A 15,552-nucleotide genomic window follows, 5' to 3' on the forward strand; every position below is an offset into this window, starting at 1 on the left:
TATTGGGATGAATGCTGAAAGGTCAGAGAAACAAAGTTACAAGCTACAGCCACTTCTGTCACCTCTTCTAGTTAAGAAATGTCTCTGTACAAATCGGACATTTATCAATTTTAATGGTATCCATGGCTTTTCTTCTTCTGAGGAAACAAAAGCAAAACCCCAATATAACACATACCATGGTTTCCATTCTGAGGTCAACACATCTTTAAAGAATATAGACTGAGTTAATTCAGCAGCTTTTTTTCTATTATCCAATGTCTCTCTGCAGCTGTTGTTCTTTCTCATTAGCATTGAGAAAATTCAAAGTTAATAGAGCATTATAAAATCTATTTCTGGGGAAGTTGTTACCCCTTTCCGTTTATTTAGCATATCCTTTAGAGTTCAATTTGATTTTCCTATGACTGCTTGGCCTATAGGATTATGTGGTATGCCTGTAGGATTATGTGGTATGCTTTATGTTGTGATAAGCAAAAAATGTTTCATTTTGCCAGAGACATATGCTGGAGCATTGTCAGTCTTAATTTGTACAGGCATACCCATGATAGCCATAACTTCTAGCAAATGTGTGATTACAGAATCAGACTTTCAGAACTCAGAGCAGTTACCCATTGAAATCCTGAATAAGTATTAATGGTGTGGTATACATATTTAATTTTCCAAATTCTGCAAAATGAAACACATCTATCTGCTAGATTTTATTCCTTTGAGTACCTTTTGGATTACTTCCTGCAGGTAGTGGAATTTGGTTGTATAAAGAACAAGTAGGACATTTCATTATAATTTCCTTGGTTTGTTGCCAGGTTGTGGAAAAATCCTTTTTGAAACCCTGGCTATTGACATGATGTTTTATATGAAATTCTGAGGCCTCCGGCACATTTCCTGTCAATAGTTGTTTGCTAGATGTTTCACAAATCCTAATTGGTCTTATAATAAAAACCCAGAGCCAGATAATGTTGTAAATGCTGAACGATCAGAGAGACAAAGGAACAAGCCACAGCCACTTTTCATCTTGCCAACTCCTCTGCTGAAAGGGGAACGTCTTCTCTCCACAAATCCTCAGATTGAATGCCCCTCAGTCTTCAGCCAAAAGGGGCTGAGTTCATGTCTACTCCTGCCCTATATGCCTTTCTCTGTCCAGCCATATCTCTTCCTATCTCAACCTTCCTAGTGCTAGGATTAATGGCATATGTGCTTCTTAATTACTGGGAGCAAAGGCATGAGATCCCAAGTGCTGGGATTAAAGGTGTGTGTACCACTGCCTGTCTTTGCCCTCTGATCTTTAGGCATAATTTATTTGTGAAGAGTACAAACAAGATATCACCACAGGCAACCCTTGAAAAAGGTTCAAAAGAAGCAAGATCATTAAGGGGCTAGCTAAGGCAGATACCAGGGTTTCCTTGTTGCTGCTACCTTTCTCTGTCATGGATCTGCTTTTTCAGCAGAGCCATGGAGTTTCTAATGATCCCTGAGCAGTTAATATAAAAACACCATTGCTCTCCTAAGGCCTTGCATAGACCAACTTGTTGAAGGAATGATAACTAGGGAACCAATTGAAGAAATTTTAGGTCAAGGCCCCTTCTATCCTGGAGAACTATTTTAGCTAGAGAGGAGACGGACTTCTTTAAATATGTAACAGATTTTTCTAGGGCAGTGATATCTGCATCTGCTGCTACTCTTAAGGCCCTTTAGTTCTGATCTTTGAGAACAGCCAGATTATAATCCTGAAGGATTTTAATAGAAATAATTTTTTTTGCTGGGGGGGGTGGTTCGAGACAGGATTAAACTTTGTAGTTTTGGTGCCTGTCCTGGCTCTCACTTTGTGGACCAGGCTGGCCTCGAACTCACAGAAATCCTCCTGACTCTGAATCCCTAGTGCTGGGATTAATGGCGTGCGCCACCACCGCCCAGCCCAGAAATAATAATTTCTAAGACCATATATTACCTCTTTGGTTCTTCATAAAGGAGGTCAAATGTCTTATCTTATTGCAGATCATTTTAGTTAATAAATCTATCAGTTGACAGCTCTAGGCCCAGTTTCCTAGTGTATCAATAGGCATTATAGGTAGACATTTTGCCCCTTATGCCAGGTAGGTTGTTTTTGACTTAGTCTTTTTAGACAGTTTTGGGGGCAGGGACAATGTACTCTGTTCTGTATCTGCTTCAAGCCAAAACGGGGTGTGGATGGTCAGGGCCCAGTAAGGCTGAAAGGCTAGTCAAAGGTAAGGAGGGGATTTTGGTAATGGAGCATTTATCAGAAGCATGTGGTTATCTGACCCAGCTGTAGAGACAGGAAACAATAATGTTGGCTGAGCTAGTCCACATCAGCCTTTAGCCAGTCCAGAGCTCGTAATCATTTGGAGCCGATTGCAGTCAGCAACCGATGCTTGGATGTGCCTGCCAGCCAAGTGGAAACCTGTTGAGACAAGTTTAAACTAGGAACAGAAGTTAAATTTTATAACCTTATTTGGAACTTTTAGGCCCATAGTTTTAGTAATTGGGAAGGGGAGGAGTTCCAGAGGAAAAAAATACCATCCTCAGGAATAGACAGGTGGGAAAATTCAAGCTGTATTGCTATGTTTATCTGGAGATCTTTTGACCTCTATGACATGGATATATGTTTCATGACTTCTTTTGATCCTCTGAAGCTTATATGAATTCTTATTTTTTAAAAAGGACATACAAGATTTAGATATGGAATGGGAGGAGGGAAAAGAGGGGTATCTTTAGTTGCTATGTAAAGTGAATAAAAAAGTTTCTTTAAAAAAATATATATTAGTATTACCAGTCAGTATTGAAATCCAAATCGAAGAAAAAAACGCAGATAATTGGTATCTAGACTCATACCTTTGAGTCCTAGCAAAATTTCAGATTTCGGTTAAAATTAGGTAACTTTTTTTGTTTAGAGAGCCAGGTACTAATGGGACAGAGATTTCTTTGGCCTGATGAGAAATTTAGGTTTCTATTTAGAAGACAACCAAAGAAAATAAAATCCTGTGCTTATGACACAAACAGTGCCAGGATTACTGTTAAATTTTGAACTTTTGAAATCTTAATATAACTATCATAGAAGGGGAAAGAAACAGTATCAGAATTCTGTTAATGTTAAAATCTAAATTTTTAACTCTTAGTATAACAGTATTATAGAAGGGGAAAGTAATCTGAAGAATTTAAACCATTTATTTATATCTTTGTAATTGGTATTTATATGTTAAATCATTTTTTGAGACCCTCAAAGTGTCCATGGACTTTTAGGACTTTTTTTTTTTTTAGAAAAAGTAAGGCTTGATTTTTATTTATAAAATAAGCTCACAAGATGGCCATAGCCACCTATTGGCCTAGAAGGGGGTGGCTTGAGAGGCTCAGCCGGGAAGGCAGTTCCTCTGGAGTCCTTGGGAGCCATAGGAGCATGTTGCCCCACCCACAAGGAACTGAAAGCTGGCTTGCTGTGGGCAGGAAAACGCTTTCTGGAGTCCTTTCCAGCTTTATCGCCAGCATATGGCGCTGCTGATGCCCAAGAGCCCGGGAGGGATAGAGAGGCTAGGTTTCCGGGGTCCTGCCCATAACGAGCTCTCGCTGCCTCTTAACCATGCCTGGGCCCCAGATAGGAAGTGACTTTCTGCTGCCCATACTAAAGATGGCTGTAGAGCCCTATGTGGATTAGGCCATATGACCTATCTGTCTTTGACCTTACTCAAGATGGCACCTAACCAGGTAATCATGTGGTTTTATTTATTTTTTGTAAGACAAATGGGACAGATATGGAACACATAATCTCAAGCATTCAGAATCAGTCAGAAACACAGTCGCGTGGCCACATCATTCGTACATTTACACCCATACAGAAGAAAGAGACTTTTTAACAGAGAGATCCTGGGAAAGTTTTAGCTGACCCAATTGAAAATCCTAAAATGAGTTTCCAGTATAAGGCAGCCTGTAAGAAACCATAGAATGAAAGTTACTTCCTGCCAAGGTGGTGGAGGCAATAGCGTCAGGCACTGCAGTTGGGTATTTTCTGTCCTGGTGCAGTGGCGCCAGGGGCTTGGCTCCACTCGGCTGACCCTGGCACCAGCCACTGGGCATTCGGGCTGCCAGGTGCAGGAGGGAGGGAGCTGAGACAGAACAGAATGAAGAGGGGTGGGTGGGTAGGCGTTTCCAAGGTGGTAGAAGACCAATTGTGGGACCAAGTCTAAATGTGGTGGTAGGCGAATTTTCCAGAGTGAGGTAGATGAGATCCAATGGCTTTTTGATCTCCAGTGTCTCAGAGATTAACCAAGGATCTATTGAAATGGCACAAGTTGTTCAAAGTTCCATCAGAGAGCAGAGGCAAGGCCTAAGCCTGAGGGACACTTGTTTGCCAAGTACTAGTGGGGCTTATGAATGGGGTTGAAAGACTAGAAACCACAGTCAAGGTGTGACAAATCCTCACTGGTGGGAAATGGCCAGAAGGAATAGGCTTGCCAATTATGGCAATGTTGGATGAAGTGAGTGTTGACAGTTCCAGGGGTCTTGGCATATCTCAGGCTGCCAGTAGGCAGGAAAAATGTGCCAAGAGGGCTTCTGCTGAATCACATAGCACCGATGTTGTAAAATGGCACTCAGTGGCAGTGGCATGGTGCGGTGGAAAGTTACACAATGTAGACATGGCACCCACCTGGAAAGTTTTATTTTTAAAAGGGAAGGGAAGGAAGGAGAAGTTGTGGGGGGGGGGGGGAATGCACAGAGGTGCACACCTTGTGGGAATATATATATGGGCGGGGGGGGGGGGGGAAGAGGGAGGAAGGATTTTTTTCTTCTTAAAGGGGTCTTTACGTAAAATGACATGCTCAGAACGCCAGACGAGTTCCCAAGGGGTGGGTCTTAATGCAGTCACTAAGAGTACCTGTCTAATCATTTCTGTCTTCTGGGTTTGGTTTGGTTTGGTTTGGTTTTTTGAGACCGGGTTTCTTTGTATAGCCCTGGCTGTCCTGGAACTCACTCTGTAAACCAGGCTGGCCTCAACAGATACCTGCCTGCCTCTGCTGCCTGAGTGCTAGGATTAAAGGCCTGTGCCACCACCGCCCAGCCTGTCTTTAAATGTTAGTTTTAAATTGTTAGTTGATGCTTCAGTATGTTAGAAGATTTGGTCCAAACCTTCCTTCAATTCATTTTATGTATTTTACCAATAAAGCACTAAGTATTTACTGTCTTAATTAATTTTCTTGTTGATATAACACATATCTGACAGTTGAGGGCATACAATGCAGATATAGTCACCATCATAAGGAAGTCATGGGGGAAGGTAGTTGGTTACATTGCATCCACAATCAGGAAGCACAGAACCTTGAGTGCTGATGGTCAGCTTGCATTCTTTTTGTTCAGCCTGCGACTCCACCCCATGTTATGTTGCTACCTGCTGTTAGGGTGTGTCTTCCCACCCAATTAGTCTAATCCACAAAATCCCTCAGACATTCTTAAATGATTCTAGATTCTATCAAACTTACAGTCAATATTAATCATCAGGAGTCCACCCTTTGTCAGTTTGATGCTGAAATATCACTCTTAACCCTTTGTTTTTAGAGGCTCATGGCTATCTTATAATACAAAGTGCATTTAGTCCAACTTCAAAAGGCCCACATAGTCTTCAACAGCTGCAACAACTGTTCAAATTTTGAAAGTCTCTTTTGAGTTTTAGGCAATTAAACTCCTTTTACTTTATTTACTTTTTGTATATGAATATTTTACTTGCATGTATTTATATGCATCACTTGTGTGCAGTGTCCATAAAGTAATTGCATCCCTAGGAACTAGAGTTACAGATAGTTTTGAGCCACCATGTGGTTCCTGAGTACTGAACTCAGGTCCTCTGCAAGAGAAGCAAGTGCTTTTTGCTGCAGAAGCCACCTCTTCAGCCCCTTAGACAATCTCTTAACTGTGAGCCCTATAGAAGTGGTTCTCAACATTCCTAATGCTGTGACCCTTTAATACAGTTCTTCATGTTGTGGTGACTCCCAACCATAAAATTATTGTTACTGCTATTTCATAACTAATTATGTTGCTGTTATGAATTGTAATATAAATATCTGATGTTCTAGATGTCTCATTGCAACCCCTGTGAAAAGGACTGCCAACCTGCAAATGGGTCATGACCTTCAGGTTGAGAACCTCTACCCTATAGAATTTAAAAAATGTGTTGCTAGTTTCAACCTAAAATGACACAGAGTAAACATTCTTACTCAAAAAAAGAGGAACTTAGGACACTGCAAGAAAAAGTAAAACAAAAACAACAGTGAAAACCAGCAGGGCCTGCTTCAAATCCTTTAGCTTGTGTTGTACCTCTGGGACTTGTTCTATGAATCCCCTGGACTCTGAGGACTTGGCTAATCCCATCTGTCTAGCTATAATACACAATCTCTTGGGCCAGCTCCACATTGCCTATAACTAAATTACCAATTTGGCTAAATCAAACACATTTAGACAGCCAGCAGTGGATACCCCATGGTCCTGGCAACTCCCAAATCCTGGGGTCTCCATCTTAGCTTTGATTACACATTCACAGCTTCCTTTTAGTTGCCCTGCAGGGCCTCTCTCCAGGAAATTTGTCCTGCTTCATCCCTGCCACACATTGCCTTGTCTTAGTGGCCGTGAACTCTGTGACACTGGCAGGCTGCAGCCTGTGCCCCTTGGACCATGGTAGCAGTAGTTTCTGTATGTTGTCCCTGGGGAAATCCTTTCAGGGGCCTTTTAGATTTTTCTTCCAATGTACTTTCAGAAGGTGAAGACTAATAGGTTTTCTGTACACCCACGCAGTAAGCCAGATCAAGCCAAATCAAGCCAAATTGAAAAAATTAAAGAACAGGTATATTTGAGTAAAGAACTCCCAGGTAAGCCCCCCAGCCCCAGAGATGGAGGCAGAAGAAGTCATGAGGCTGGACTAAAAAAGTAGGAAGCTTATATACCCTGTAGGTGAGGGGTAATGGCATGTCCTCTACAAGCTGGGTTTATGCCCAAGTATGGTAAAAACTGACCACTTTTGGCAAGGTATTGGGCTACTGAACACCTTCAGGGGAGGAGCTACCAAAGCTACCAAGAATTTGGAACTGGACTTTTTGGCGTCTTTTTTTTTGTTGTTGTTGTTGTTGTTGTTGTTGGAGATTCTCTGAGAGGGTTAGGTTTGGAGACAGTGGGATGGAGCTTCTATATCAAGCAGGAGTGAGCTGGAGGTTCCAGCCACCAAAGATTTCAGTAGGTAGAGGCTTATTTTTAGGAAGCCTTTTTATCCCATTTCAAAGCACCAGGTGTCTCTGACCGTACTGCTGCTTTGTAAGGTTAAATTCACACTTTTTCTCAACAAATTGCAGTTTTTATATCTTTCAGTTGCCCCTTTTTGCTTCCCTATACTGTCTTCTACTTTAAGAAATAGCTATGCTACAGTCTGGACACTACTGTTTTAAAATTTCCTCAGCCAAATAAATTAATCCATTAGTTTGATTAGCCTAACTCTACTTTGTAACACATGGGCAGAGTACAGCTAGATTCATTGCCAGAATATCCCATTACATGACCTCTAGTTTACTTACCAGTAGAGTCCTTATTTCCCTCTGAAATCTCATAAGCTGAACCTTCATTGTTGAAATTTTTTTCTTTTCTTTTATTTTTTTTATTTTTTGGTTTTTTTCTTTTTTGGGGGGGGGGGTTGGTTTTGTTTTTTTTTTTTTTTTTGGTGTTTTTCGAGACAGGGTTTCTCTGTATAGCTTTGGAGCCTGTCCTGGATCTCACTTTGTAGACCAGGCTGGACTCAAACTCACAAAGATTTACCTGGCTCTGCCTCCCGTGTGCTGGAATTAAAGGCGTGTGCCACCACCGCCTGGTCATTGTTGAAATTTATCTTAGCATTGTGTGTAGGGAGTCTTTCTCTACCCTACCAGCCAGCTCCCAAATCATGACATGGAGACTTCTTATTAATTATTAAAGCTTGGCCTATAGCTTAGGCTTGTTTTTGACTAGCTCTTATAATTTATGTTAACCAATATCTTTTAATCTATGTTCTTTTATGTGTCAGTTACCTTTACTTTGTAATGCCCATGCTGCTTGCTCTGTTTCCTGATGTCCTCTACCTTTCTTCTTCCCAGTGTCCTCCATGCCTGGAAATCCTGCCTAGCAATTGGCCATTCAGCTTTTTATTAAACCAATCAGAGGGACAAATCTTCACAGTGTAGAAAAAGATGGTTTTACAACTTTGTGGTCTTCTAAATTTCTACCAAAATGGTCTGTTATCCTCTGTTTACAGTGTTCTAGAACTTTCCTAGACCAAAGTTACAAACTTTTCCATATTCTTCTACAAACTAGTTTCAAAAGTCTTTAACTTTAAACCATATGATCAGGCTTATCATCTCAATTTTATGTTTTTTCTGGTTGCTATAATGTATATTTGCTGCCGAAGCGAGCACTTGGTTGCTATAATGTAACACTAATAAATTTATGGAAGGAAGGGACTCTTCTGACTCACAGTTGGGTACAGTTCATGAAGGCGAAGTCAGTGGCAGACAACTGCTCACTTTGCATCTACAGTCAGGAAGCAGAGAGCAATGAATCTCACTTTCCCTTTTTATTCAATCCTGCACCCCTGACTATGTGATAATGCCACCTACAGTTGGGTGTATCTTCCCACTCAAGTTTAGAAAATTTATCACAGATATACCCAGAAGCTTGTCTCCTTGGTGATTTTAGGTCCTGCAAAGTTGACAGTGCTATCCGTCACCCAACTATATGCATTTGTTTATTAACCCTTTTGTCTTGTACATTTTTCTGTCGGTGTTTAATCATACTCAGGTGTCATCTTGCTTCTGTAGGTGTCCCCAACTTGCCTGACCAGTTTTGGCTCCTTCGGTCAGCATGCTGCCAAAGCACTTGTGTTAGTTTACTTCTACAACAGAAACCTTCGTGGATAGTTTATAATGTAGAAAATGTATTTGGTTTATTGTTCTATAGATTGGGAAGCCCAAGAATGAAGGGCCATGTCTGGTGAGAACCTTCTTATAGCATCATCCTAGGTAGAAGGGCAAAAAAAAATACGCATGGGAGAGAGAAGAAAAGAGAAAATGGGATTGAACTCTCCCCCTTTTATCAGGAGCCCATTCTCATGGTAATGACATTAAGCCATTGCCCTATTTAGATTTTTGTCAATTTGACACAAACTGGAGTCATTTGAAAAGAAAAAAACCTCACTTGAGAAAATGTCCCTACCGTATTGGCTCTCATGACCAAATCATTTGCGGAGGAGGGGGGCATCTCACCTCTTCAAACTTCCATTGAGGATTAAGATTCCAACCTTGAACTTTGAAGAACACATTGAAATCATAGTGATGTTCCTTATAGAGTTACTATCCCTAATAGTTGTAAACTTGATTTTTCCTAATTATTCATTTGCCTGTATGTTTTCATTGGACATCATTTATCTCTTGGGTTGTTCATTTTTATCTTTCTTGTACCTACCCTATATTTCACATGTAAATTCAGTGTTTTCAGTGAAGGACCAGATAATCTACAATTTGTTTCATATTTCCAGTTAGCCTCATTTTTTTATATTGCTCTTCAAAAAAAGGGGGGAGGTTAGAAAAAGAATCAATGTTACTGTATCACATTGTCTTTTTAAAATTATATAGTGCTGCTTCATTGAGATTTGTATGTGTGTGTGTAATTATGTTTATGTGGATATGTATATTTGTATGTTGGGGGGGGTCCATGTCTCTGTATGTGTGTGCATGCTCACCTCTCTGCTTTAATATTTAAATACACAGTCTCTTACCGAAACCAGTCTTGCAAATTTTGTTCAGCCAAACCAAACAAAATGTTGACATCCAACAGTCTTTTTGTCTCTGTTTTAAGAAACAGCCTTGTAGCTTGATATATTAGCACCTACCTTTAATCTCAACACTTGGAAGACAGACACAGGTGGATCTCGGTGAGTTGGAGACAAGCCTGGTCTGTATAGCAAATTAAGCCAGCAAGGCTAGAGATCCTGTCTGAAAAGAAAACAAAAAAATAATCCCCTTAAATTGCCATCTGAGAAACAGGGAAAAAAAAAAAAACCAAGATCAGTCAATTCAAGATGTATTTATAATAGATTGTTACATGCTCAATATCATCTGAGGTGCTTTTAATCATTTAAGAGGAACAGTAAACATACAGATAAACAATTTCAGTCATTTAGTGGCCACAAGTAAAAAATAATTGTATTCTGATCACAATAGAAAGCTACTGCAGAGCTTTGTTCATTTGGAATGAGAAATGTAACTCTGACATCTATATACTTGGAAGCTAGTTTAACTACTACAGTGGTCCAGGTGCAGGATTGGAAATAGAAGTCTTGATACTGTAGTAATAGCAATGATGAAAAATGGTCATTAGGTTTTATTTTGAAAGTGGATCTGACACGATGAATATATTAACTGTATGTTATTTTTAAAAAGAAAAAGGCTGGAGAGATGGCTCAGCAGTTAAGAGCACTTGCTTTTCTTCCAAAAAACCTGAGTTTACTTCCCAGCACCCATGTCACAACCACCTGTAACTCCAGCTCCAGGGGATTCAACACCATCTTCTGACTTCTGCGAGCTTCTGCACACATGTGTACACACACACACACACACAGAGAGAGAGAGAGAGAGAGAGAGAGAGAGAGAGAGAGAGAGAGAGAGAGAGAGAGAGAGAGAATTTTAAAACAGAAGCCACTAAAAAGAAAAATAAATAAAAGGAATCAACGGTGGCTTCAAATTTTCTTCTCTACATTACTGAATTGTATCTTTTACTTAAATGAAGCAAGCATTGGGACAGAGAACTTGGTTGTTTTCTTGGCCGTATAAAGTTTGAAGCCTAGAATTCATTCAAGGAAGCAAATGTGTCTTGGAATGTCTGGTATGTACAAGGCACTAATATATATTGATAATAGAAGGCATGTAGGAAAGACAGAAATCCCTGTCCTAGATAGCTTACATTAGACACTAACATATGCAGCAAATAAATAAATAGTCCGTTAACAGTTATCAGAGGATATGACATTTAAACAGACACCTGCCTGAAGTTACAATGCAAAGGAGAAATAAAAATGCTTACAGGAGTGGGGTGTTTGAGAAGGCAGATAGGCTTTGAGGCCTGGAGCACAAGTAAATTGACTTTAGGAACTGGAACTCTGCTCTTTGTATTATGTAGAATATACTGTTATAGGTGCAGGAAATTAGTGGAATTGGTGGTAGTTCTTTTGCGATGTATTTTCTCTATTAACAAGGAAGCAGTATTGTCCGGTTTAGGGGAACTGTGGAAAGAAAGACTGTTAAAAATGAGAAAATAAAGTTAGGAAAGAAGTACATCAATGAATTGCTTAGTGATTTTAAATACCAAATTTTGAAGGTCTTTACAACATGATTGTGCACCCCTCCTCCCTCAACATTTAGCTACTTGTTTGTGAATAATTACAGAGTAATTGAGCTGGATTTTGCCAGATAAGTTCTGTAAGGGGGACCATTCCCTGTACAGCCTATAACTAGGGAGTCAAAGGTACTTAAAAGGGAGGTCCCAGTGGCTGGTAGTAGAGTGTAAAATGAGAAAGGCAATACTTGAAGGTGCTCATGGATGATTTAAAAGAAGTGGCTGTTTCAAATGTGAGATTTAGACTGTTAGTCCATGGCTTTTGTGACCAGCAGCCAGTGCATACACCTTCTCTTCACTGATTCAATGCATTTTGTTATGATTTTACTTCTCTCTCTTTTTAGAGTCTCAAACAAATTTTTGTTTATTGCTTGTTTGAACAACCTTAAGAATATGGACTTATAGGACTGGAAAGATGGATTATTGGTTGAAAGCACTTGTTCCACAATCATGAGGACCAATGATTTTTTGAATCTCAGCAGCAGTGTCACAAGCTAGGTATCCCCACAGCTGTCTGTACCCCAGCATCAAAAGGAGAGTCAGAAGTGATAGGAGTATGACTCAGGCTTGCTGACTAAGTCTCACTGAGACATGAGCACAGGCACATTCACACATACTTATGTATATACTCAGACAGACATAAATTTTAAAGAGAGAGGATATGTGCTTGACTTTTGAAGTTGGAAAGCAAGGAGTAGCTGGCCATTTTCTTTAAGAACTTTGAAGAATAAAATGAAGACATTTCAGAGAACATATTAAAGGAAACAGGAATTCCTTACCCCTTGGTGGTAACAGTTTGCTTTCTGAGGTGTAAGTCTGCTTATGCTCCTCCTTCTCCTTCAAGAAGTAATCATTGGGCTCCGGACCCCTGTGCCTATATGGTGTGTGATCTAGTCACTATAAGGATTGCTGGCATTCTGCATTTTGTTTTTGTTGTTTTATTCCTCCATTATCCAGTCTTATCTCTGGGCACTCATCTTTTATTGAATTTTTTTCTTCTGACAGTCTGTGTGAGAGACAGACATAGAGAAACAGTTGAAATAGAGCTGTTTGTAGATGCTGAAGAACTAAAGGAGAAAATATTATACAAGCATTATTCATCATAATCACCATGTTGGAGTAATAGTAATAGAGTAATTTAAGCATAGTGATCCCAAATAGTTTTCATTATGTTGATCACTTAGAAATATTAAGAGAATATTATAGGAAGTAAGGACCAGGACTAAGACTATGTAATAATGAGAATTTTATAAATTTTTTAAATAATGATTTTAGGTGTTTTAAGCGTTTGCTTGCATGTATACTGTGTACCACATGCATGCAGTGACTACAGAGGCCAGAAGAGGGCATTGGATCTCCAGGAACGGGTTATTCTTGTGAGGTGTCATATGGGTCCTGGGTCTTTTGAAAAAGCAGCCCATGATCTTAACCCTTCAGCTATCTCTCCAGTCCCAGAATGAAGTTTTTGATATACAAATGGAAATATTTTTATATGAAATCCAAGATCAAATTGCTTTGTATATTACAATATTACATCTAGTCTCCATAAATAAACTAATATCAGAAAAATCTGTGATCTAAATACTCTTTTCTTTGGACATAAACTCATTTGGGAATAATACAAAATTTCTATATTTTGGTGTAAGTTTAAAATGAGTTTGAGTTTTTATTATTTAAAATTACAGCAGAGAATGTGTTCAACTCTTGAATCCTTTTCTGTTTGTTCTGTTACTTTCAGAATTTGGTACTTTTTTGGTACCACATAAAAACAGAAGATTTTCAAACCCCACTCTTTCAGAAAGCTTGGAGTGCATGAGTATTTTGCTTACTATATTAATTATGTGCCTGTTTTTGCATGTATGTTACATATATATGTGACATGGAGAAGTATTTGTTATTTAGCTAAAGAAACTTTTCAAAGCTATTTCCTTTTTAAAGAATATTTTCTTTTTGTATTTTCAGATTAAAATTGGGAACAGTATTACAAATATGTTGATTATTTTTAAACAGGTACCGATTAAGGAACAAAAAGATGAGCGCAACTGTAAGAACGTTTCCTCTTCTGAATAAAGTTGGTGTAAACAGTACTGTCACAACTACAGCTGGAAATGGCCTTCCTGTCATAGGAAGTACTGAAACACCGGGGAAAATTGTTCCAAGTACAAATGGAATTTCAAATGCAGACAGTGGTGTTTCCCAGCTAATCCCACGAAGCACTGACAGTGCATTGAGGACTCTGGAGACTGTGAAGAAAGTTGGGAAAGTTGGCACTAGTGGCCAGAATACTGCTGGGCCCTCTGCAGAGTCTGTCTCTGAAAAGTAGGTGTTGGTGAAAATGGTGGGATTCTTTGTCCCTTTAGAAATGACATCACTTTCTTCATCCTGAGGTACAATACTTGAAGTTTTTATGCACAATTATTCATGAAATAAGGGAGAAAGAATGCTAAATACCAAGAAATTTGAGGGTTTTTTCTTTCTCCCTTTGGTCTTTTAAGATAGGGTTTCTCTGTGTAGCTCTTTCTGTCCTGGAGCTCACTGTGTAGCCCAGGCTGGCCTCGAACTCAGCAAACTACCTGCCTCTGCCTCCTGAGTGCTGGGATTAAAGGCTTATGCCACCACCACCTAGCAAAAATGAGTTCTAATCTTCACTAGGCATTTAAATAGATACACAAATTTGCAAAGTCAGTAACTCTTGAGTTTTGTTTTCTTCAACTATATTGGTGAATTTGGACCAGAATTAGGGTTTCCGTACCTTTTTTTTTTTGAGTGTCAGTATTTCATAGAGATGCTAAATAGAAATCTAAACGAGTGAAAAGGTCGAATGTCTAGCCCTGTTTCAGTCAGCTTCCACTGCTTCTCTGTAATGTATTTAAGGGCAGACTCTTGGGAGCCGAGCTCTTTGGGCTCACATTATGGCTCACTTCTTTCTGCTTATTGGATGTTAAGCCAGTTGTTTATCAGTCTACCTCAAATTATTCATAAAATTACAATATCTTCCTTATGGGCTTAGGTGTACAGCTCAGTGGTCAAGTACTTCATATATTGATTGTGAAACTTAAATGAGTTAATGCTGTACTGTATTTTGAACAGTAGTTGTCCGTTAGTAGCCACTCAGTAATATCTGCTTTATTTTTACTACCATTATTGTTGGCTGTAGACATAAGATTTCTTTTAATAAAGGGATTTTTGTTTTCCTTATGAAAAGTGTTAAAACTTTCAGATAATTGGAAGTTACTTACAGTTTTGGAATCTCATATTTTGAAGTTTAAAAATTGAAGTTAAAGCATATTCAGATTTCATTGCCCTTGAGTAAGTTTGTCAGTACTACTATATGCCTGCTGTGGAAAAAAGCATCATGCTTGGCACATGCTTGGCACAGGAAACCTGTACTGACTTCATGTCATGGAGACAATATAAGTTAAATCTAATATTTTCAACTTTTATAGTCCAGTATATAGTGGGGGAAATTCTTTATTAAAAGAATGATCTTCACTGGAATGTATTTGAGAGACGACACATCAAAAATATTGACTACTTTATTCCAAGCTTTGTCACTGGCAGTTAGAAATACCTGAAAAATAGACTTCTCTGCTTTTAAAGGACTCAGTGCTATAGGTGTAGATGTAGCGTTTACACAAATGAAGCATATTAGTTAAAGGATGGGAATATTCCATGTTCCTAATGTAGTATAAAAGTTTTGAGGGGGGAAAAGAAAGTATGGTGTAAGTTTGTTAGTAAATATGTGAAGTGTTAGGGCTAGCCTTAGAGAACTGAATGTTTGTGCTGGAGACCTAGCTCAATGGTAAAGTGCTTGCTTGCATGCACAGTGTCCTTGGTTTGGTCCCTAGCACCATACACTCATTTATATATCTGAAGGTTTATGTTACTGACTGATACATAAAATAAGCTTATGGTAAGTTGATTGTTATGAGGCTGTGAGAACCTTATGAGGCTATAAAAACCTTATGCTACATGTTTAGAAAATAGAATACTGAAGATTTTGGCAAGGTAACATTACAAAACTTATATTCATAACAATGGGTTCTGTTATTCAGCCATGAAAAATTAGTAAGGTACTATTATGTGTCACATGTTGATCAACTTTAGAAATATGCTACACCAGGCCTTGTAGTGCAGGTATGTAGTCTTAAG

At 39.0% G+C, this 15,552-nt stretch overlaps 1 protein-coding gene across 7 annotated transcripts in view; it reads left to right on the forward strand.

Moving 5' to 3' along the window:
* Rc3h2 (ring finger and CCCH-type domains 2) overlaps nucleotides 1-15,552 on the forward strand; it is a 67,131-nt gene that overhangs the window by 33,656 nt on the left and 17,923 nt on the right. For all 7 annotated transcript variants that reach the window (XM_006992537.4, XM_006992538.4, XM_015986184.3 and 4 more), the window contains one exon: nucleotides 13,411-13,719. In XM_006992537.4, the coding sequence (XP_006992599.1) occupies nucleotides 13,411-13,719 (309 nt within the window). The remainder of the gene's footprint in view (nucleotides 1-13,410; nucleotides 13,720-15,552) is intronic.

This window comes from Peromyscus maniculatus, chromosome 4 (assembly GCF_049852395.1).
Source record: "Peromyscus maniculatus bairdii isolate BWxNUB_F1_BW_parent chromosome 4, HU_Pman_BW_mat_3.1, whole genome shotgun sequence".
NCBI lineage: Eukaryota > Metazoa > Chordata > Mammalia > Rodentia > Cricetidae > Peromyscus > Peromyscus maniculatus.